This window comes from Psammomys obesus, unplaced genomic scaffold, assembly GCF_907164565.1.
Source record: "Psammomys obesus unplaced genomic scaffold, mPsaObe1.curated_primary_1811, whole genome shotgun sequence".
NCBI classification, from domain to species: Eukaryota; Metazoa; Chordata; class Mammalia; order Rodentia; family Muridae; genus Psammomys; species Psammomys obesus.
The window spans coordinates 6,997-17,883 of record NW_026593677.1 but is presented as its reverse complement, the minus strand read 5'-3'; the positions used below and the strand labels follow the sequence as shown (position 1 = coordinate 17,883).

General features: G+C 40.1%; 1 protein-coding gene across 1 annotated transcript; it reads right to left on the bottom strand.

Moving 5' to 3' along the window:
• Window positions 1-2,190: 2,190 nt before the first annotated feature.
• On the bottom strand, window positions 2,191-2,949 carry LOC129684193 (cGMP-inhibited 3',5'-cyclic phosphodiesterase 3A-like; the record flags this gene model as incomplete). The annotated part of the gene is made up of 2 exons (XM_055617266.1): window positions 2,707-2,949; window positions 2,191-2,345 (listed from the first exon to the last, which is right to left on the bottom strand). Coding segments are annotated over exons 1-2 (377 nt in total), but the record flags the coding sequence as incomplete, so codon positions are not given.
• Between the last annotated feature and the right edge of the window lie 7,938 nt (window positions 2,950-10,887).

The window sequence follows — 10,887 nt, the reverse complement described above, 5'->3', positions numbered from 1 at the left end:
CTGTCCTCACTCAAGTCTCAGGATTTGGAAAGCCTCTCTTCCTACTCTCACCACCTTGCCGTCATGAATAGGAAATTATTTCAGACGTTGTTATTAAGTAGTTACATAAAGGTATGAATATTTTCAATGTGTATCTTTAGCTCAATAATGAAGCTGATATAGATATTTCATAATTCTGAAATTATAAGGTAAAAATTATTATAATTATTGATTTCATATAAAGTATTCTAATTTTCTTCTACGTAATAATGAAGAGACAAAGTAGCCTCCTTTGAAAGCACATCTTTTAGTAGTGTTTTCTTACAAATTCATTTTAGATCTTAATGTTACCTTTTCTTTAGCCTTTTAAATTCTGGTCTTTCAGCCACTAATATGATTTGGATCTTGACTTTCCCCCAAGGGCTGTGTGTTAAAGGCTTGTTCTGCAGCTTTGGAGACTGAACCTTGAAAGGGAGGGCCTGCCTCCCAGTAATTAGATCAGTGTGGTTGTTCCTTTGCAGAGCATATTAGGACGTTAGCCCTGCCTTCCCCTTCTCTCCTGCCCCTCTTCCTTCTCTCTGTCCTGGCAGCTACAAGGTGATTTGGCTCCTCTGTCTTGATGACTATAACGCTGAAGCCCCAAACCAAAATCTGAGAGACCACAGGTGGAACCAGAGAAGACAGAGCCAATACTGTCTTCCTCTGTGGACTGGTAAGGTTGTTGTTCCCCCATCAGGGGGAGATGATCAAAGAGCCAGCTACTGAGTCCATATCAGAGACAGTCCCTGTTTCAATTATTGGGGAATCCTCTTGGACACTGAGCTGCCATGGGCTACTTCTGTGCAGGGTTCTAAGTTATCTCCACGCATGGTCTATGTTTGGAATATCAGTCTCAGAAAAGACCGCTGTGCCCAGATATTTTGGTTCTGTTGCTTTCGTTGTGGAGCTCCTGTTCCCTCCAGGTCTTTCTATCTCCCCCTTCTTTCCCTGCCATCTTCCCAAAGTTTGGCTATGAGTCTCAGCATCTGCTTTAATACCCTGCTGGGTAGAGTCTTTCAGAGGCCTCTGTGATAGGTTTCTATCCTGTTCCCTGTTTTTTCCCTCTTCTGATGTCCATTTCACTTGCCTTTCCGAATGAAGATTGGGCTTCTTACCAGGGTCCTCCTTGATTAGCTTCCTTAGGTGTATAGGTTTTAGTATCCTATATTATCCTATGTTATACGTCTAATATCCACCTATAAGTGAGTATATACCATGTGTGTCTTTCTGTTTCTGGGATACCTCACTCAGGATAATAATTTCTAGATCCCACCGTTTGCCTGCAAATTTCATGATTTCTTTGTTTTTAATCAAAGACCTCAATACAAAAATGGACACACTAAACCTGTTAGAAGAAAAAGTGGGGAAGAGCCTTGAACTAATTGGCACAGATGACAACTTCCTGAACAGAACACCAACAGCACAGGCTCTAAGATCAACAATCAATAAATGGAACCTCATGAAACTGAAAAGCTTCTGTAAAGCAAAGAACACTGTCATCAGAACAAAATGACAGCCAGCAGATTGGGAAAGGATCTTCACTAATCCTATATCTGACAGAGGGCTAATATCAGAATATATAAAGAACTTAAGAAGTTAAACTGCAACAAATCAAGTATTCCAATTAAAAAATGGGGTACAGAGCTAAACAGAGAATTCTCAATAGAGTAACATCGAATGGCAGAGAAACACTTAAAGAAATGCTCAACATCCTTAAGCATCAGGGAAATGCAAATCAAAATGATCCCGAGATTTCACCTTATACCCATCAGAATGGCTAAGATAAAAAATTCAAGTGACAACACATGCTGGAGAGGTTGTGGAGAAAGAGGAACCCTACTACAGTGCTGGTAGGAATGTGAACTTGTACAATCACTTTGGAAATCAATCTGGAGCTTTCTCAGACAATTAGGAATAGTGCTACCTCAAGATTCAGCTATACCATTCCTAGGCCATAGAAGCAAGGGTCATCCCAACTCACTCTCAGTGTTTACATTTAAGGTCTTGCCAATCTGGCTCTAAGGTACTCTTCAGTTAAGCAGCCAATTTGGTAAGTTCTAAGCACACTTCTCAGTAACTCTGGTTGGGCCTCTCTCCTCTTACACTCTATGACTCCTTTCCAGCAAAAAACTCCTCTGAGGGGACACGGAGCCAGCAGGAGTGGAGTCTAACCTGGATGAAGGTGCTTCATGCGGCTTAATGCTGGCACTGCGGTCCCTCCGCACTGGTGCAGGCTCCAAGGTGGGCAGACCTGTGGCAGAGGTGGTGGTTGTCCAAGTTGATGAGACTCTTCTCAGCAAGCCTGGTGGCAAACTTCTTCTAAGGCGCTGGAAGGAATATTCACTTTATCACCAACCATATTTTAGACAATCAACTTTGATGTAAAATAATGGAAGGAAGCAAGGTAAATGGAAGCAGTTGGTGAAACAGTACTGGCTCAATTACACCTATTACCCTCCTGGAACACTGAAAGAGAACCACGAGAGTTGAAGTGAAAAGGGAAACAGTATGCCATGTCTGGTGTTCCCTGGGAAATTTCAGGTGAATGTAAGAGGCAATCTGGGAACATAGCAAGTACTAGGATTCCAAGGCTACATAGGAAGGTTCTGTCCCAGACTACACAGAAGCAGGAGGAGGTAGAGACAGTGGAAAGATTAGCTAAGACCACAGCCTTCATGCCACACCTACCTTGGAAATGGCCAGCTTGTCTTTCTCCAAGCCCTCCTCAGAATCGGAGCAGGTATAGTTCTCACTGAAGGTCACCGTGGGGTTCACTCTAGGCTTGTGGATGGCCTGGAAGGTGAGCTGGGTACTGAGCAGGTTGCTCACGGCCCGCAAGGATGTGCACACATTTGGGGGCAGAGAAGGGTCTGCGAGGAGGTCGGTGATGAGGCCGTGGGCCTCGCCCATCACGGCAATATCCACGGTGATGCTGGTTCCTGACTGGGACACCAAAGCAAGAGGTCAGGGAAGTTGAAGCTATGGAGTCAAGGTGAGCTAATCCGGGCGTTCTGGCTGAAAAACACATAGCTGTCAGACATGGTGGTGCACATCTATGAACTGAGGCAGGGAGATCATGACTCCCAGGGACATCTGGGCTATGGAGTAAGGCCCTGTGTTACCTCTGCACCCAATCTGAAGTAAAAGGCAAAGAAACTGAGCAAAGCACTTCAGGACATAGTTCACCTCACATTGCTGCTTCAACACTTACTAAAATCTGTCATGGTTATCTTTGTGGGTCCCCACTTTTCAAAAAGTTTACTTTTTTTGAAAATTTAATACTGATCCATTAAATTTATAGATATGGTTTTGAGTGATGGCTCAGTGGTTGGGAGCATTTACTGCTCTTGCAGAGGACATGGCAGCTCCTAATCATTTGTAACTCCCTTTCCATTAGGTCTGATGCCACCTTCTGATCTCTCTGGGTACCTCAGTAAACGTCAGTGGTTCTCAACGTTCCTAATGCTGTGACTCTTTAATATACTCCTTGTGTTGTGGTAACCCTCAACCATAAAATGTTTGTTAATACTTCATAACTGTAATTTTGCTACTGTTATGAATTGTAAGGTAAATACTGGTTATGCAGTTTATCTGTTATGTGACTCTCAAAAGGGGTCACAACCCACAGGTTGAAACCCATTGTTTATATAGGCAGGAAAAACAGTTACGCACATGAAAATAAAGATCAATATTTTTAAAAACGTTTCAGTTATACATGTATGGTATAGGAATAGATCACATATATTATAATATTCAAACCAAGGTCAGCACATCTATCTCCTGAAACATTCATCATTTTTCTGCAATGAAAATATTCAATATTTTCTTCTATAATCTTCTATCTTGTGGAAATACATAACAACGTTGTCTTCACCCGCAGTCACCCCACTGTGAAACAGCATGTGGCAACTTCTTTCTCCATCTGGGGCACACTTTCCAAAGCTAGAGTCTGAAGAGGGGTAGGGCGCGTATAACCAGGTTAAAACAGCTCTAGAGCAGCGCACATCCTAGTGGCAGAGCACTTGCCTAACACACTTGAACTCTGGGCTTGGTGCCGGTATCACTACCACTCCATGCCAAATAAACACCTGGCTTTAAAAAGCAGAGAATGTGAGGGGAAACACCATCAAGAATTCCTTAGGAAGAATGCTCTGCTTTACTATGTGTCACTGGAGAATTTCAGTTTGGAAGTAAAATTAATACACGAGAAGATCTTGATTCCAGTGATGTTTTAATCTAACACTTGAGCCTGGTATGTGGTAGGGACTCAGCTAGTTTTATAGAGAGACATGAAAAGCCACTGAGTTGTGTCCTAATTCACTCAATTTCAGTTCTGTACTTCTGTGACACATTTGTTACATTTTGTCAAGTTGTCCATCAGATCAGAGGCATTAGGGTAGGAGAGAGAAGGGAAAAAAAACAATAATAAAAGCTAAGACAAGAAGAGAGGGCAAGTGTTTCCAACTTTCAGAGAAGGCCAAGTGGCAAGATGAGGCCTCCAGACAGTGGCAGAGGATCACTTGTCCTGCCATGCAGTCAGGGTATGAGGCACAGGAGACCATGTATTCTTAAACTGCACATTATAGTGATTAGAGAGGCAGGTTCTGTACCCAGGCATTTAGATCCACATCTGTCTCAGAATCTGGCACTTTCCAGCACTATTACCTCTACTAGATTAATAAAATCTCCCTATTGCCATTTCTTCAACTTGTGATTTTTAAGTATAATAATAATACGATCAGAACTGGGCAAGGGGTAACACCTATAACTCCAATATTTGGGAGAGGTAGTTCAAGGTCATCCTTAGTTACATGGTGAGTTTGAGGACAGTGTGGAATATAGTTTCTCAAAGAGCAGGACACAATAAGAAAATAGCACAATAATAATAATAGTAATAACAACAATAATGGTAATACCCATAATGTTAATGCTAAACTCTAAAGGTAATTGTAAGAATGAAAAGAGAGAATGTAAGTTAAGCAATTCTGTGTTAACAATCATAAAACTTCAGTCATAGTTGTGGTATTTCTGCTCTTGACTCTGTTTTATGTGGTGTTATCCTGATTGGTTTCTGTCAACTTGGCACAGGGGAGAGTTATTTAGGAAGAACTGACAAAATGTCTCCGTCAGATTTGATCTAATAGGCAAGTTCGTGGGGCTTTTTCATGAATAACATGTAATGTGAGAGTGCCCAGCCCACTCTGAGAGGTGCTACCCCTGGGGTGGTTGCCCTGGGTTATACAGAAAAAAAGGTTGAACAAAGCCACAGGAACAAACCAATGAGCATCATTCTTTTACAGCCTCTGCGTCAGTCCCTGCCTTGAGGCTCCTGCCTTGACTTCTTTCCATGGTACTCTATAAACTCTAATCTGAAATAAACTATTCCTTCTACAAGTTGTTTTTGGTCATGGTCTTTATGATAGCAATACAGACCTAAGCATGAGAAGTACACTATACTTATTGATATACATTTGTTGAAGCATCCCTGCATCCAGTTGTATGAAGATAGCTTGATCATGGAGGATACTCTTGCTGATGTGCTCTTGAATTCAGTTTGCAACTATTTTGTTGAGAATTTTTATATTTATGTTTACCAGAAATTGGCCTACATTTTTTTTCTTATTGTATATGTGTCTTTATTTTAAGTCAGGACAATGAATGCTGGTCATCCCAGACAAAAGGTAATAAGTTGAAGGTTCCCTTCAGTTATATAGCCAGTTTAAGGCCCGCCTACACTATATTGTTAAAAACAAAGAAACCAATAAATAAACCAAAACATAACAATTTCCGTCTCTAATAATTAAAATGCAAAAAAATTGAACAAACTTACCTATCATCACCAAACTTGGCCAAAGTAATAAAGAACAGCTAGAACTAAGTATTTACAAACCAGTGTGAAAATTTAAATGCACTGTTGATAGTTTTATGATAATTATGCATATGTCACACAAATTTACAGTACTTATGACAACATTCACCAAAATACCAGTGAACTGGGCTAGCACCTCTTCTCCAGCAGCACGTATTTTCAAGTTCATCTCATATGCTTGTATAAAAAAATTACCCAAGGCATTCCTCTGCAACAGATACTTTTTCTAATATACTAACAAGGCGTGTGACAAGTTGAATGTGAGATTTTTCCCATCGTCTCAGGCTGTTAAACACCTGGTCCCCTATGGGAGGCTCTGTCTGAAGAGGGGCACCCTTGCAGCAGGAAGTACATTGCTGGGACCAGCTTCCAAGAGTTCTCAGCCCTGCCCCGCTTCCCTTCATGCTCTTTGGTTTGTGCTTGCAGGTTGAGGATATCACCATGCCTCCTCTAGCGGAATGGATCTATAAGCCAAAATAAACTCTCTTCTATTATTTGTTTTTGGATATGATGTTTTATCACAGAGGCAGAAAAGCAACTGACACATACCCTAGCAACTGAAGTATACCCTAGACATTGTGCTACTTCCATGAAAATTTGAAATTTTAAGCAGGAGCCAAGGGCCTTATGCCAGACCAACAACACATTGCAATGGGCATTTGCAAGCAAAGAAGTATGAAGAGTTCTGTGGAGGACAATGTGACACTCTACAGCTTCTAAACAAGATGCTTTTTCTCTGTTGTTGGGGAGAGATTACAAGGGTAGAGGGAGAGTATGAAGGAAGAGGGTGATGAGTAGAACTGGGGTACATGATGTGAAATTCAAAAAGCCAATAGAAAGTTTTTAAAAAGTGTTGTTGTAAACAAGAGGTTTCTTTATGGCATTTTTTATAGTGATAGTTTTAAGGCAAAGCCCCTTAAAAGAAAAACAGGCAAGAAGTAGGGCATACAGATTAGAATCAGCCGAGGAGCTGACATGAACACATCGCCCTTGGGAAAAGGAAACAACAGCAAGAGGAAAAAAAAAGTCAATAGATACTAAGTCATGCCTGGCTTGACTAGTTTTGAATTTAAGGTCAGAATTGTGAAAGAGTTAAAAGCTACATCATCTGTAAGAAGTTATCACTGCCTCTTTGGCTCAAATAACTAAAGATGCCAGCGAAGCATGAAATGTAAGGCTAACAATCAAATTTGATTGCCCACAACCTGCCAAGAGTAACCACACTGAGACACCAAGAAGTACACTGACTGCTGTGCCAATAAGCAGCAGGAAAACTGTAAAAGCCACTTGCACGGTCACCAAGTGACTGTTAACGAGTTTCAGGCAGTGGGGGCTTCTGTAATTGAGATGGTGTTTTAAAATCATGCACAAGGTGGGAAAAGGGGGATGATTTACTCAAAAGTATTTTCACATCTTTTTAAATAAAAAAATAATTAAATTTCTAAGTATCCCAATAATAATGTTATATTTAGCTAGTAAAAAGGTTCAATACTGACAATAAACACTAAAATCAGTTTTATGCAAAGATCACTGAAATGAAAGGTTTTAAACTAACAAGATGAGCTCATCTTCAGAGTAGTATCCACAGACCACAACTGGTTTGTTAATGTAGATGACTAAACAAGGCTTAAAAATAGTCCCAAGCACAACATAAAACATGAAAGCATTTTTACCTTATTCTCTCCTTATAATGATAACATTTATATTTAACATTCTGAAAACACAATTCCAGGAACACTGTTTAATGAGAACCAAATTTGGAGCCCCAATTTTAAATAAAAGCTTGTATTTAACTACAACACACAGTGGAGTAAACTACAGTTTTATAATAGGTGCTCTTGGTATATCCACTGTTTTACTGCTTCTCCTCTCCCTCTCCCTCTCCTCCCTCTCTCTTTCCTCTCCTTTCCTCCTCCCCTCCCTTCCTTTCTTTTTCAACTCCTCTCTTCTCTTCTCCACTCTTCCTTCTCCTCTTCTTTTTTTCATAACAAAGTCTATCTCACCAAGTAGACCAGGATGGCATCCAACTCACATAGATCCTCCTGTAGCTGATTCCTGAGTGTTGGGATTAAAGGTGTCCACCACACACCCACCTCTGTTCACTGCCCTTTTGAATGAAGCTTCTTTAGAATAGTTCCCTTCCCCCCCTCATTCTTTTCTCTCTCCAGTCAACTTCACAGTCTCCTGATGGCTTTCCGTTTTCACAGGTATTAGTGGCATTGTGACAAAAAAGCTGGACAATTTCAAAGTGCTGCTTTCATCTTAAACCAAAGGCTCAGAGAGACAGATTGACTGTGCAACATTCCCGTAAACTCCTGTATTTGAATGTGTGGTCCTGAGCTAGTGGCACCTTCTCAAGAGACTATGTAAACTTTAGGAAATATGGTCTCTGGGGGGACGTAGAACTTGAAGCTTATGGCTCACTCCTACTTCTGGCGAGACCTCTCCATCTTTCTCTGTCCCTGTCTCTGTCTCTGTCTCTGTCTGTCTCTTTGTCTCTGTCTTTCTCTCTTTCCATCTGCTTCCCATCTGCCAACTCAATGTACTTGCTACCTCCAGGGCACACAGAAATGCCTTTTCCACTGCCATGCCTTCTCCAGCATGAAGGAACAAATGCTCTCCAATGAAGGGCTAAAATAAGTCTTTCCTTCTGGAATTTGCTCATTCTATGTATCTCATCACGGGTATTACAAAAGTAATACCCCATGGGACAAGTCAAAAAGATGAGCAATATAGTTGAAATCAACATTAAACTTAACCAGATTATGTATATATCAAGTGAACTATATAAACTGTATTGTTATTCTTACTATAGTTATGCTACAAATTTTCTGGTTAGGCAAAGGGGAACTTTGAATTTGGTAAGGTATCAGAAAGAGTTCACTCTCTGAAGATAAACATTGAGCATCTTAATTACCATGAGCTATAAGTTACAAAAATGCTAGTAAGTATATGTAAACAATTCACAACAGATTGTAAAATACTATGTCTTTAATATGTCAGATCATATGCTGAAGCACTGTAATATTCAGATCCTAGAGTTCCTAATTGTTTTAAAAAGAAGCTTAGGAAGAAACTATGGGATGAACCCTGATGAAAACAGAAGCTAATAAACATTACCTAGTTAAAGGAAGAAAAGCATGAAGGAGAGAATCAAGCTAGAGTGAAGATGGTAATAAATCTGCTATTTCAGATGACTAGGGAGGTTGTCTCTTTTGAAGGAGGGAAGGGAAGGCATCTAATCTGACAAATCCCTGTCACGATGACATGGAAAAGTTAAACACCTGCATCCTACACAGTCAAGCACAGTGATTAAATTCACAACTCTATGAAGCAGGTTGACACAAACCTGCCCAGGCACAGAACACATAATCATTCCAAAATCTTTCTACTCAGTCTATCACCTGATGTCTTTTGTGTTAGAGGAAACAGAGAAGCAGCATACAGCAGACTTCACAAATCTACATGAAACTCAGGCAGGTCACACAAGTTCAAGCAAGAGAGCACAGAAGCAATGTCAGTAACCTGCTGCGAATGCTAAAGTCTCAGATTAGGACACTGAAAAATGTACTTTCAAATCTCATGATAGCTTCCTAAACCAATCACAGGTTTCTATGGGCAGTGCACTCTACTATAGCTCTTGAATAAAATCAGAGCATTGGGTAGAGACCTTACAGGTCCTTCCCATCTTTTTTTTTTTAATATGGCATATGCACACAGCAAAGAGAGAAGCCAACGATTTGTATTTTGATACCATTTTATTTTATGTGTGTGCATACACATGCGTGTGCCTGTTCACATGCGTGTGTGTATGCTGTGTACGTGCTCTAGAGGATGCTGCTTTGTATCTTCCTCCAATACCTGACATCCTACGTATTAAAGTAGATTCTCCCAGTAGAACCCAGCATTTGCTGATTTAGTTAGCCTACTTAGTCAGGATTCTTCTATCTCAGCTTCCTCCATGCCCTTCTGGCATTTACTCAGATTCTGGATATGCAAACTGCAGCTCTTAAACTTGCATGTCAAGCATTTTACCCACTTAGCTGCTCCTCTAACATTTTGATATTAAAGTTATTTTTAAATTATATTGTAAACTTAGTAAAATACATGTTTTACTGACTGCTACTCTTACCATAGTTCTATCTTACAAATTATTATAAAATCATTTGTTATTCTTCTCCTTTGCCTAATGTACACTGAGGCTTACAGGGGACAAACTCCTCCTGGAAATTTCATAAACTCCTTTCTCCCAATAGTCAATGTGCACTTTGATCACATTGTTGGGTTCCCAGGTCTGTTTAGACCAGACAACATTTATAACAGTACATTACATAGGTAAATAATATATCACTAAATCAGTGAGGCAATGGAATCCATTTCCTTAGGAATGACCTTAGACTAGTAAGTGGGTTTGCACAGATTCTTTAAAGAGATTTCATGAAATTGAGATTTCATTTATTGAGTTAAATAGGTCAGTCATGACTTTAACAGTTCAAATAGAAAACCATGACATAACTGAAGGGTTTCCCACTAAGAATGCTCCCAAATTCCTAACTCATTTTCACTATAAGGAAATTGAAGTTGGTAGTCATCCATAGTCTGGCTTTTGGGACCTAAGAGAAAGAGAACCTGGAGCTGCAATCCGCACAGGGGATACAACCTCTGAAAAGAGGCATTCTTGGTCCCTCATCAAAACATGTGAGAAAATTTGCCTGCTTATATACTAGATGAAAATACATTAGTAGTGGTATAAAAATTATGAAATATTTTATGATTCTTTTTTCTATTTGAAAGGCTTTCAAAATTCCATAACTTCTGGACCTAATTAAGGCCGTTAACAGAGCTTCAGCATGTTTTTAATCCAGTGTTTTCTTTGGGTTGAAATGAGACACAATAAAATAGCTATGACAAGATATTCCCTGTGATTCTGGGAGCAGGAAATAGAACATAGAGCTCACTTGAAAATGGGCACCAAGGAGCACCATGCAGCTTTCAAAGGG